This window comes from Orycteropus afer, unplaced genomic scaffold, assembly GCF_000298275.1.
Source record: "Orycteropus afer afer isolate SDZICR_OR568_19922 unplaced genomic scaffold, OryAfe1.0 scaffold00020, whole genome shotgun sequence".
Lineage (NCBI taxonomy): Eukaryota > Metazoa > Chordata > Mammalia > Tubulidentata > Orycteropodidae > Orycteropus > Orycteropus afer.
Window position 1 is genome coordinate 7819807 of NW_006921607.1, and position 13506 is coordinate 7833312.

General features: G+C 42.7%; 1 protein-coding gene across 1 annotated transcript in view; it reads right to left on the bottom strand.

Moving 5' to 3' along the window:
• The window catches only part of COMMD7 (COMM domain containing 7), a 43745-nt gene extending 32137 nt beyond the window's left edge, over positions 1-11608 (bottom strand). Inside the window, exon 1 of the mRNA XM_007934551.2 lies at positions 11525-11608. Within this exon, the coding sequence (XP_007932742.1) occupies positions 11525-11608 (84 nt within the window). The remainder of the gene's footprint in view (positions 1-11524) is intronic.
• Positions 11609-13506: the final 1898 nt, after the last annotated feature.

A 13506-nucleotide genomic window follows, 5' to 3' on the forward strand; every position in this document is an offset into this window, starting at 1 on the left:
TATTATTTTATTCTAAAATATATTTTAAGATAGAAAGTTAGTTCTCATAAATTTTTAAAGTTATATAGCACATGGTTGTTTCAAAACTGTATTATTTCCTCTTTCTTCCCTTCTTTAGTCCTACTCTCCACAGGAAGTTTCTGCTAATACCGTCTGTGATGGTCTTTCTGCCATTTTATTTTTATTTTAGTTCTTTTATATACAAATGGGATCCCTCTGAATCATCCCCCTGCATCTTGCCTTTTTTCACCTTAATTGTATCCTGGAGATCAATCCATGTCAGTGGATATAAATCTACCTGGTACTTTTAACAACTGCACTGTACAAAACAACCAACCAACCAACCAAAAAAAAAAAAACCTGCACTGTCTCCCATTATAAACCAGCTGTCATCAAGTCGATTCTGACTCATGGCGACCCCAGGTGTGTCAGAGTAGAACTGCTCCACAGGGTTCTCAGTGGCTGTGATCCCTCGGAAGCAGTTCCCTAGGCCTTTCTTCCAAAGTGTCTCTGGCAGAATTCCAACTGTCAACCTTTCAGTTAGTAGCTGAATGCATAACCATTTGTTCCACGCGGGGACTGTGTCTGTTCCACTATATAGATTCAGCATTATTTAACCAGATCCCATAAAATGGACTTTAGGGATTGCTATTGTTACATTGTGACAATGAATATCTTCCCACATATTTACTTAAGTACATTTACAAGTATATCTATAACATAAAATCTTTAAATGTATCCTAGGTCAAAGGGTATACGGGTGTTTTAAATTCTGAGAAAAGGTTGCCAACTTGTCTTGCAAAAAAGTTGCACTGATTTAGACTCCTACCAGCCAATGTCATACAAGTGCCTTTTGCAAAATTTCATCAACATTCCCTGAGAGCACTTTCCCCAATCTTGACCCAGGGGTTATCTTTCTACAGTATTTATGATATCGGGTATCTAAGCTTGTATAAGGAGCTCTGGTGGCATAGTGCCTAAGGCATTTGACTGCTAACCAGAAGGCTGGTGGTTCAAACCCACCAGCCACTCCTCGGAAGGAAGATGGGGCAATCTACTTCCACAGTGATACTGCCTGGGAAACCCAAGGAGGGGTCGCTATGAGTCGGGTCCGACTCGATGGCACATAACAACAAAAACCTTGTATAACTGCTGTTTCTATACAGTAAAAACAAGAACAGTCAGAACTGCTTTAAGAAAGTGCCCCAAAATTGTTTTTGAATTTTCTTTTAAATTTTTTGCTACAAATCTGTGAATTGTCAGATCTTTGGCCAACTGTATCTCCTATGCTGCCCAAGGCTTTTGAATAAATAGAGTGGCTGAGAAGTTCCCCAACAGCTTTCCACTTCCAACCTAGCATTCAACCTCAGCTCAACCACCTGGTCAGGTCTCATTCCCCACCTCTCTCCTCAAGAGGGGCCTCAAGCTGTTACACCCACCCCTATCTCCAATTTTCCAACTCCTCCTTATCTTTCAGAGTCCTGCTCATATCACTTTCTTCTTAGATTCCACGACACTCCTAGAGAAACAGGGCCCTACCCAGATTCTCAACTTTTGAGACCCTCTCACAGCCTTGCCTGAAGGCACTAGGAATTTTCAACCTTGATAAAGAATACAATTGCTACTTAGCAGAAGAGGTTCTTGTAAGGCTTTGTATCCTCATAGTATTTTAAACAGTAAGGACACAGTAAATATTGTTGAATAAATCTCTAAACAAAAATAGCACTTTCCTTACTCTTTGCCTTTGTACCTACAAAGCTGCCTCACATCAGTGACTATCCAGGTACATCAGAATCTTAATGATTCTAACCAGTAAACATATGAAAAGATGCTCAAGATCATTCTAAGTCAAAGAAATGCAAATCAGTAAAAACACTATCAGCCTTTCAGAGCTGAAAAATATAAGTTTAATCAAAGATGCAAGGAAACAATGGGTACAAGGGACTAATGGACCACGTGAATCCCAGATTCCATGACTCTGAGACCAGAAGAACTAGATGGTGCCAGGCTGTCGCTGCTGACCACTCTGAAAGGGATCATAATAGGAGGAGGTCCTGGATAAAGTGGGAGAAAAATATACAACAAAACTCAAAATCATAAAAAAAAAAAAGACCAGGCCTACTGGTCTGATAGACACTAATGGAACACACATACCTGTACCCTGCCCTGCCCCCCCTCCCACATACACACACTATGACTCTTAGATACCCTTCAGGCCCAGATCAAACTTACCTCCATGGCTCAACTTTCAGGAAAAAACAAAAAAACAGGCCTATGTTGTTGTTATGTGTCATCAAGTCAGCTCTAATTCACAGTGACCCCATGTACAACAAAACAAAACACTGTCCAGTCCTGTGCCATCCTCACAATCATTGCCATACTTGGGTCCTTCATTGCAGCCATTGTGTCAATCCACCTTGTTGAAGGTCTTCCCCTTTTTTGCTAACCCTATACTTCACCAGGGAGCTCTGGTGACACAGTACCTAAGGCACTGACTGCTAACCAGAAGGCTGGCGGTTCAAACTCACCAGCCACTCCTCAGAAGGAAGACTGGGCAATCTACTTCCATAGAGATACTGCCTCAGAAACCCAAGGGGGGGTCGCTATGAGTCAGATCCTACTTGATGACACTGAGTTTGTTTTGGTTTTATGGCTACTTTACCAAGCATGAAATCCTTTTCCACGGACTAGTCCCTTCTGATAACATGATCAAAGCACAAGAGATGAAATCTGGCCATTCTCACTTATAAGGAGAATCCCAGCTGTACTTCCTCTAAGACAGATTTGTTTATTTTTCTAGCACTTCATGGCACATTCAATATTCTTCATCAACACCACAACTGAAATGCATCAATGCTTCAGCAGTCTTCCTTATTCACTGTGCAGCTCTCACATGCATATGAGGCTATTGAAAATGCCATGGCTTGAGGGAGGCCCACCTTAGTCTTCACAGTGAGATCTTTGCTCTTTTAAGAAAAAAACAGAATGGATTTCAGAAGAGACTCTGAAATTTGCTCCTCAACAGAGAGTAGTTAAAGCAAATGGAAGAGATAATGAAGTAAAAGAGTTGAAAAGAACATTTTAAAAGATAGCTGGAGAAGATAAAGTATTATAATACAATGTGCTAGAAAATCAAAGGGGAAGAATATGCTTAGCATTTCTCAAGATTAAACAACTGAAGACAGAAAAATCAAGCCTCAAGTTGCACTATTAAAGGATTCTAGGGGCAAAATACTGAATGATACAGGAAGCCTCAAAAGAAGACAAGGAATACACAGAGTCACACACTATCAAAAAGAACTGGTCAACATTCAACCATTTTAGGAGGTAGGATATGATCAAGAACTGATGGTACTTAAGAAAGAAGTCCAAGTTATACTGAAGGAATTGGCAAAAAACAAGGCTCCAGGAATTGACGGAACATTGAGATGTTTCAACAAACAGATGCAGTGCTGGAGGCACTCCTTTACACCAAGAAATTTGGAAGATAGCGACCTGGCCAAGTGACTGGAAGAGATCCGTATTTGGGTCCATGCAAAAGAAAGGTGATCCAACAAAACAAGGAAATTATTGAACTATATAATCAATAACACACTCAAGTAACTTTTGCTGAAGACAAGGCTACAGGTGAACAATAACACCAGGGAGGTATGCACTACATAGAACAATCAACCACAGGCAATCAAGAGGGCAGCATTTGTCCAGGGATAAAGCTCAGAAGGCAGGAAGGGATAGGAAAGAAAGGGAGGAAAAAATACACACAAACACATACAAGTTTGATGACACCAGTGCTGGTGACAGTACTAGGAAACAGACATGCTCACACACTGCTGATGGGAGGATAAACTAAGCACCCTTTCCGGAGGCTCATTTGGCAATATATATATATATATCATATGTATATGTATATGTATATGTATATATATAAATAACTGTTAGAGGAGCTCTGGTGATGTAGTGCCTAAGCCATTTGACTACTAACCAGAAGGTTGGCAGTTCAAACCCACCAGCCACTCCTCAGAAGGAAGATTGGGCAATCTACTTCTGTAGTGATACCCCCTTAAAAATCCAAGGAGGGGTCACTATGAGTCAGATCTGACTTGATGGCAGTGAGTTGGTTTTTTTTTTATAACTGTTAAATGATCAAGATCTATCCTCAAGTACAATGCTGTCAGTGATAGGATAATATCCATATACCTATAAGAAAGACCAAGTAATGCTACTATTATTGAGATTTATACACCAACCATCAAAGCAAAAGATGAAGAAATTGAAGATTTTTACCAACTTCTGAAGTCTGAAATTGACTAAACATGCAATCAAGCCATACTAATTATTGCTGGTGATCAGAATGCATAAGTTGGAAACAAAGAAGCAGTACTGGTAGTTGGAAAATATGGCTTTGGTGATAGAAATGACACCAGAGATTGCATGAAAGAATTTTGCAAGACCAATGACTTATTCATTGTAAATACCTTTTTTGATCAACATAAATGGTGACTATACACATGGACCTCGCCAGATGAAACACAGAATCAGACTGACCACATCTGTGAGAAGAGGTGATGGAGCAGCTCAATATCTTCAGTCACAACAAGGCCAGGAGCTGACTGTGGAACAGACCACCAATTGCTCACAGGCAAGTTCAAGGTGAAGCTGAAGAAAATTAAAACAAATCCCTAAGAGCCAAAATATGACCTTGAGGATATCCCACTTGAATTTAGAGACCATCTGAAGAACAGATTTGACACACTGAACATCAGTGACCAAAGAAGACTAGACAAGTTGTGGGATGACATCAAGAATATCATACCTGAAGAAGCAAAAAGTCAGGGAAAGAAGAAAAAGACCAAAAAAGACAGGGAAGGAAGAAAAGACCAAAATGGATGTCAGAAGGGACTCTGAAACTTGCTCTTGAACAGAGAGTAGCTAAAGTGAAAGGAAGAAATGTTGAAATAAAAGAGGTGAACAGAAGATTTTAAAGGGCAGCTTGAGAAGACAAAGTAAAATCTTAAAAGGAAATGTGCAAAGACCTGGAATCAGAAATCCAAAAGGGAAGAATACATTTAGCATTTCTCAAGCTGAAAGAACTAAAGAAAAATTCAAGCCTTGAACTGCATTATTGAAGGATTCTATGGGTAAAATATTTAATGATGTAGGAAGTATGAAAAGAAGATGGCAGGAACACACAGAATCACTGTACAAAAAGGAATTGGTTGATGTTCAGTCATTTCAGGGTATTGAAGGAAGAATTCTAAGCTGCAATGAAAAAAATTGGCAAAAAGCAAGGTTCCAGAACTGATGGAATACCCACTGAGATGTTTCAACAAACGGGTGCAGCTCTGGATGCACTTACTCATCTATGCCGGGTAATCTGGAAGACAGCTACCTTGCCAACTGATTGGAAGAGATCCATATTTGTGCCCAAAGAAAGATGAACCAACAGAATGTGGAAATTATCAAACGATATTATTAGTAACAAATACAAGCAAAGTTTTGCTGAAGGTAATTCAAAAACAGCTGCAGCAGTATATTGACAGAGAACTTCCAGAAATGCAAGCTGGATTCAGAAGAGGGTGTGGAACAAGGGATATCATTGCTGACATCAGATGGATCTTAGCTGACAGCAAAGAATACCAGAAAGACGTTTACCTGTGTTTTATTGACTATGCAAAGGCATTTGATGGTGTGGATTGTAACAAATTATGTCTAACATTGTGAAGAATGAGAATTCCAGAACATTTAATTAGGAAGCTGTACATAGACCAAGAGGCTGTCAATCGAACAGAACAAGGGAATACGCATGGTTTAAAATCAAGAAGGTTGTATCCTTTCACCATATTTATTCAATCTGTACGTTGAGCAAATAATCCGAGAAGCTGGACTATAAGAAGAACACAGCATCAGGACTGGAGGAATACTCATTAACAACCTGTGATATGCAGGTGACACAACCTTGCTTGCTGAGAGTGAAGAGGACTTGAAGCACTTACTGATGAAGATCAGACTACAGTCTCCAGTACAGATTACACTTCAACATAAAGAAAACAAAAATCCTCACAATTGGACCAATAAACAGCATCATGATAAATGGAGAAAAGATTAAAGTTGTCAAAGATTTCATTTCACTTGGATCCACAATCAACATTCATGGAAGCAGCAGTCAAGAAATTAGATGACATATTGCACTAGGCAAATGTGCTGTGAAAGACCTCTTTAAAGTGTTGAACAGCAAAGATGTCACTTTGAAGACTAACCCAAGCCACGGTATTTTCAATCACCTCATATGCATGTGAAAGCTGGATGGTGAATAAGGAAGAGTGTAGAAGAATTGATCCCTTTGAATCGATTTTGGTGTTGGTGAAGAATACTGAATGTACCATGGACTGCTAGAAGAATGAACAAATCTGTCTTGGAGTAGGTACAGGTGGAACGCTCCTTAGATGTGAGAGCAGCCAAACTTTGTGTTATCTACTTTGGTCACATGGTCAGAAGGGACCAGTCCCTGGAGAAGGATATCATGCCTGGTAAAGTGGAGGCTCAGAGGAAAAAGATAAGACTATCAATGAGAGGGATTGATACAGTAGCTGCAAAGATGGGCTCAAGCACAGCAAGGATTGTGACGATGGTGCAGGACAGGGCAATGTTTCATCCTGTTGTACACAGAGTCACTATGAGTCAGAATCAACTTGACAGCACCTAACAATAACATCAAATAATCACACTCCTTGACCCAGTAATCTCACTGCAAGAAGTATACCCTTCAGATATACTCCAAAAAGTAAGCCAAGATACACTTACACAAAAATGTTTGTTGAAGCATTGTTCGTAAACGTCTACTAATAGAGGACTGGTTAAATAAATTATGGTAGATCTATTTCAAGGACTATCATGCAGCTATCAAAAACACTTAAGTAGACCAGCCAGACAATGAGCAGGTCTATAAGACGAACATTTACATCAGGTAGGCACACTCCTTAGAAGAATCAACCATGTTAGATCTAAGGGCAGCATTTGCACAGGGGGATTGCTCGGAGGGCAGGAATGCATAGGAAAAAAAAAAACCAAACCCACTGCCATCGAGTTGATCTCACCTTATAGTGACCTCCATTGAGTTTCCACGGCTATAAATCGTTATGGAAGTAGATTGCCTCATCTTCCCACAGAGCAGCTGGTGGGTTTGAATCACTGACCTTCTGGTTAGCAGCCAAAGGTCTTATCCACTATACCACCAGAGCTTCTTTATAAGAAAGATACAGGGAAGAGGTAACCACAGGGAGGGAGTGGGAAGAGAGCTGGTATATTATGGGGATTATAATCAATATCATGAAATAAAATGTGTCTCAAAAGTTGTACAGAAAATGAATTTGCTCTGTAAACTTTCACCCAAATCACAATTTTTTAAAAATTAATTAATTAAAATTGGAAAAAAAAATTAAGTAGATCTATTTGTGTTATTATTTTTGATCATGTTGTAAGAAGCGACCATTCCCTGGAGAAGGATGTCATGCTTGGTAGGGTGGAGGGTCAACGAAAGAGGGGGAGGCCTTCAATGAGATGGATTGACACGGTGGCTGCAATGATGGGCTCAAGTATAGCAGGGATTGTGGGGCTGGTGCGGGATCGGGCAGTGTTTCGTTCTGCTGTGCATGGGGTCGCTATGAGTCAGAGACGACTCGATGGCACTTAACAACAACAACAACAACAACATTTGTGTTAAAAGGGAGCTCTGGTAGCATAGTGGCTAAGGCACTTGACTGCTAACCAGAAGGCTGATGGTTCAAATCCACCAGCCACTCCTCGGAAGGAAGATGGGGCAATCTACTTCCGTAGTGATACTGCCTTGGAAACCCAAGGAGGGGTCACTATGAGTCGGGTCCGATTCGACGGCACATAACAACAACAACAACAACAACAGCAGCATTTGTGTTAAACAGGGAAAGTATCCATGATACACTAAGTGGGGGGTGGGGGATGAAGAAAAAGTATATACAGAATGATGATCCCCTTGTATAAAAAAAAATTTTTTTAAAAAAAATTTTTTAAAGGAATATACATGTGTATGTTGGCAGATGCACACATTTTTCACCTATGAAGATACAAAAGAAACTATTAAAATGGTTATTTCTGGGGATAAAAGAAATACACACTTAATTTTAATTTATATCTTTGTACACCATTTAAGGAGCCCCGGTGTCACTGTGGTTAAGTGCTTGGCTGCTATCCAAAGGTTGGTAGTTCCAACCTAACAGTCCTTTTGGTAGAGAAAGATGTGGCAGTTTGCTTCTGTGAAGACAACCTGTTGCTGTGATTCCAACTCAAAGCAACACTACAGGATAGACTAAAAGTACCCCATAGGGTTTCCAAGGCTGTAACTTTTATGGCAGGAGACTGCCACATCTTTCTCTCATGGAGTAGCTGAAGCCAAGCCCTTAACCACTGTCCCCCAGGGCTCCTTTCCATAAAGATTCAAAACAAACCAAACTTACTGCCGTCGTCGAGTTGACTGGACTCATAGCAACCCCTCCTTGGGTTTCCAAGGCTGTATCTCTACAGAAGTCAATTGCCCAGTCTTCCTTCCGAGGAGAGCTGGTAGGTTTGAACCGCCAGTCTTCTGGTTAGCAGTCAAATGCCTTCAGCACTATGCCACCAGAGCTCCCTCTATAAAGATTACAGCTTTGGAAACCCTATGGGGTGGTTCTACCCTGTTCTACAGTGTTGCTAGGAGTAAGAACCAACTCAACAGCAACAGAGTGTGTTGCTCCCATTTCTAGTTAGGTGAGAGGATTGTGGCCAGTTGTTTTCTTCTTTATACTTTTCTCAATTTACTCTCATGCCCATTCTAGAAATGATTATATTTTAATCCTAGCTATAATTAAGACTCCATGTTACTTAGGACCTATCACAGGCTTCAGAGGCTCATCGACAGAAGTCCTGTGCTTCTCCATTTTCTGACCCACTCTAGCAGATAACAACTTTCCTAGGACTAGAGGCTGTGTCCATTAAACCTTTGTAAAACTGAGTTTAATGGCTACTTAGTGTATAGAAGGCAATTCAGGAAGGAGCTCTGGTGGCGCAGTGGGTGAGGCACTTGGCTGCTAACCAGTGGAAGGAAGATGGGGTGATCTACTTCCATAAAGATTTACAGCCTTGGAAACCCAATGGGGATGGCTGTGAGTTGGAACTGACCGGATAGCAGTGAGTTTGGTTTTGGTTGGAGGCCATTCAGGTAAAATACTCCTTGGTGGTGGCAACGTTCATAGAACTCTTTTGCTCCTTGAGGTCTGGCCTCAGATACCAAAAGAATTTGGCTAATACAGAGCCCTGGTGGCACAACAGTTAAGCACTAAGCTGCTAACCGAAAAATTTACAGTTTGAACCCAATAGCCACTTTGGGAGAAAGACATGCTAGTCTGTTTGTGTGAAGATCACAGCCTTGGAAATTCAATGGGGCAGTTCTACTCTGTCCTATAGGGTTGCTATGAGTTGGAACTGACTTGATGGCAACAGGTTTTGTTTTTTTTTTGTTATACAACAGGTACTCGAACAAGTTGGAACATCTAACAAAAGGGTGAAAAAAATGGCCCAAACAATTCCAGTAAGTGGCTGATCAAGAGAAAGCTTTCTGTATTAAAAACACAACCAAAGGTATAGAATGTGTTTCAAAATTAGAAAGAGTGCAAAGATTTTATTTTAAAAGTGGTTTGTATTTTCCACGAATATCAGGTTGAAATACCTCAGGGATCATATAATCCAGTGGTTTTAAAAGTCTTAGTTTTCAGCAGTAAAATCTCTTTTTATTCTCCAAATGGAAGTCTTCCAGAAAACACCAATGAATAAATAAGTAAAAAATTAATTCACTGGGTTGGGGAGATCCCCTATAAAGCTCTGTTTTTGTGTGTTTAATTCTCTAGGCGCTGAAATCAGATGGTGGGACTGAATTCCTGGATCCACCAGTTCCTGGCTGCCTGACCTTTGAACAGGTCAATTTATTTCCCTGAACCATTTTTCCCCCCTGTAAAATGAGAGTGACAATAGCACTTACCTTTTAGGGTCATTATACATAGGGCACTTAAGACCGTGCTTGGCACATGCTCTGTGTTTCAGTTTCATTACCTGTAAAATGTTACTAATAATAATAGTACTTAAACTAATAACAACACTACCTCGTATGGTAATTGCTTGGATTCAGTGAGTTAATATATATAAATCACTTCAAACTGTGTGGTACGGTACTACAGTGGCCACTATGATGTAATTATTGAGCACTTCTAAACTGAGACATGTTCTAAGTGTAAAATACACACCTGATTTAGTACCAAAAAAGGGTATAATAACTTATTGATTATTTTTATATTTGACTTTATGTTAAAATAATACTTGGATACATTCAAGAAAATATATCAACTTTGTTTATTTTTAATTCTTAAAATTGGACATATGGCTCACAATTTATTTCTACTGGACACCTGCAAGCTTAGAATATGTCTGCCACCATAATCATTCTTACCATGACTTAATGAAAAAATAATCTTTATTATTTTTTTTTAATTCCACCCTGTGTAGGAAGCTCTGGGGGATGTTGCCATGACAGAGAGGGAGGTTGCAAGCAGGAGGAAAATAAAGGCATCTGTAGAGTGGTGGTGAAAAGTGTCATTTCAATGTAATAATTTAAGCTGCCTTTGGGTACCAAAGGGGTACCCCAAGCCAGCACAGGAGGGGTAAGACGCCTCCATGGTGGACCGCGATGGCCTGAATAGGGAGGAAAACGTTTTGCCTGCTCCACCCCATCAAGGACAAGGTCCTCCACTGAATTTGGTTTCTTTTCTTGGGGACTACCATAAAACCCCCTTAACTGGGAGGTCCTAAGTAGTTTTGTCTCCAACCAGCATGGTCAGGCCCATCTCATGGCCCAAGGAGCTCCACCCTGGCTTGGCCATTACTGACATCCTCATTCCACATCCAGATTATCTATCTGCCCCCCACGAGGCTCCCCTCTGGAGGCTCAGACCCTCCTAAATTCCCCAACACTCCCCTGGCCTTCCTGCTAATCTCTAGTCCCTTCCTTGGCTCACTAAATCCCCCCACTCTTCCAAATGCCCTCCCTCAGCCTTTCCAATCGCTCAGTGGATTCCTTCAGTTCCCCTAACTCCCTTCAGCCTCCTTAAACTCTCTTCAGAACCTCTTCCAGGACCCCACAAAGTCTCCTCTGCCCAACACCCCCTCATTCTCCTCAGAAGTTCTCCACTCCCACTTCCGGGTCACCACACATCTTCTGGGAGCCCTCAGCTTGTCCTGAAGGCCTCCCGGGTTTCCTCGCTCCTTCAAACCTTCTCAGAGGCCAGTTCTCCTTAGCTGCTCTCTGACACCCACCTTACATTCCCAAACGCACATCAGCACTCCTCGGCCTAGTCCCCCCAAATTCCCTCCAACTCCAGGAGCCCTTGGCCGCCCTCGGCCCTCGCGGCGTCCCCCTCAGGCCCCGCGGGGCCCCGCGCACTCCTCGGCCTGGCTGCCGACCCACCTGCGCGCCGAGCTGGTTCAGCTGCTGCATGTCGCCGCCCACAGCCTCGGGCACAGGGTCTTGAGTGCAGTGCAGGCGGCCCATGGTGTCCTCCCCGGTCACCCAGGCCCCGCAGGCCCCTCAGGCCCCACAGCCCCCGCCGCCCTTCCTCGGCTTTCCTCCTTCCGCGCCGCCGGCCGCCGCAGCCGCCCGCCTCAGCGCGCTTCCGCAGCCGCACTTTCGCCACGGGCCGCGCTCCTCCCCAAGCAGTCCGGGGGGCGGGCGGGGGCGCGCCCTCACGGAGCCGCGAACGCGCGCGGATCCTGCGCCCAGTGGCCCGCCTTGAGGAGCAGAGAGTCAAACGCGGATTCCCTGCCTCCTCTCCCGCTGAGTGACCCCTGGAAGCAGCACTTGGCCTCTCTTAGCCTCCATCTATCAGTAAAATGTTTCCTTTGATGGTTGTTTAAATGAGTTAATCCTACTAAAATGCTTCAACAGAGCCTGGCAGACAAGAGACCCTCAATAAAAATAAATGGCTAGCTACTGTCCCTACATCACTATTATTATGCATTCAGCAAATAATTATTGCACACCTCCTAGATTAGATGTCAGGCATAGGGAATAGAGAAGTGAACAAAACAGGCCAGAGTGTCTCTCCAAGAGTGTACAACAGAGTAGGCGGTTTTGTCTCAAGCTTGAGCTTGCATCAACATCTCCTGAAGGGCTCCCTAAACATAGATTGCTGGGAACCACCCATATATGACTTAGTATATGACTAAGTAGGAGCTCTGGTAGCATAGTGCCTAAGGTTCAAACCCACCAGCCACTCCTCGGAAGGAAGGTTGGGCAATCTACTTCCGTAGTGATACTGCCTCAGAAACCCAAGGAGGGGTCGCTATGAGTCAGGTCCCACTTGATGGCACATAACAACAACAACATATGACTAAGTAGGCCTGGTGTGGAGTCTGAAAATTTGCATTTCTCACAAGTTCCTAAGGGCCAACTTTCTCCTGGTGGCATAGTTAATAAGGCATTTGGCTGCTAACCAGGAGGTCAGTGGTTCAAACCCACCTACTGCTCCAGGGAAGAAAGATGGGGTGATCTACTTTCCTAAAGATTTACAGCTTTGGAAACCCAATGGGCGTTGCTATAAGTCGGACTCAACTCGATGGCAGTAAGTTTGGTTTGGTTTGGAGTGGAAGAAACTGGCCCACCAAAGGTTGCTCAAAGAAATGAAAAAACAGTGATATGGTTTGGGAAGGCGGTGGGCTGGTAAATGAAGAGAGGTTATTGGGACAGTGATAATCACTGCAGCCCCTGAAACATTTTGATCTCCACAATCTTTCTTCTCAGGACCCTTTACAACCCCCAGGTAAGGATCACCTGATCCTTACTAGACAGATGAAGAAACTGAGGCATGCTCCCTGTACTCTAGGGCTACTGACTTCCAAGGCTAAGAGCTTTATCTTTTTGTGAATCCAGTCTTGGGAATGCAGGAGGGTGCCTAGAAACCTTGGAAGGGGCATGTGGGAGGATTGGTTGGCTTTCCATTCTTTTCCCTTTCCCAAAAACTTCCTTCTGGAAGGGTATGAACAAGATGTCTTCTACCCACAAGCCGAACCCATACCTCTTAGTCATGGTTTCATTCATGATTCATCCAACATAATTTTGAGTGTCTACTCTGGCCTACACCCATGAGGGGTGCTGGGCACACCACAGTGACAAAGCCAGATACAATCCCTGGCCTCAAAGAAGTCAGAGGTTAGTGAGGGAGCAGACACATACATGTGTAAAATTTACATATGCTATACCAGCCACTCCTCGGAAGGAAGATGAGGCAATCTACTTCCGTAGTGATACTGCCTCGGAAACCCAAGGAGGGGTCGCTATGAGTCGGGTCCCACTCAATGGCACATAACAACAACAACAACAATATTAAAATCAAAGAGCTCTGGTGGCACAGTGCCTAAGGCATTGGGCTGTTAACCAGGTTGGCAGTTCAC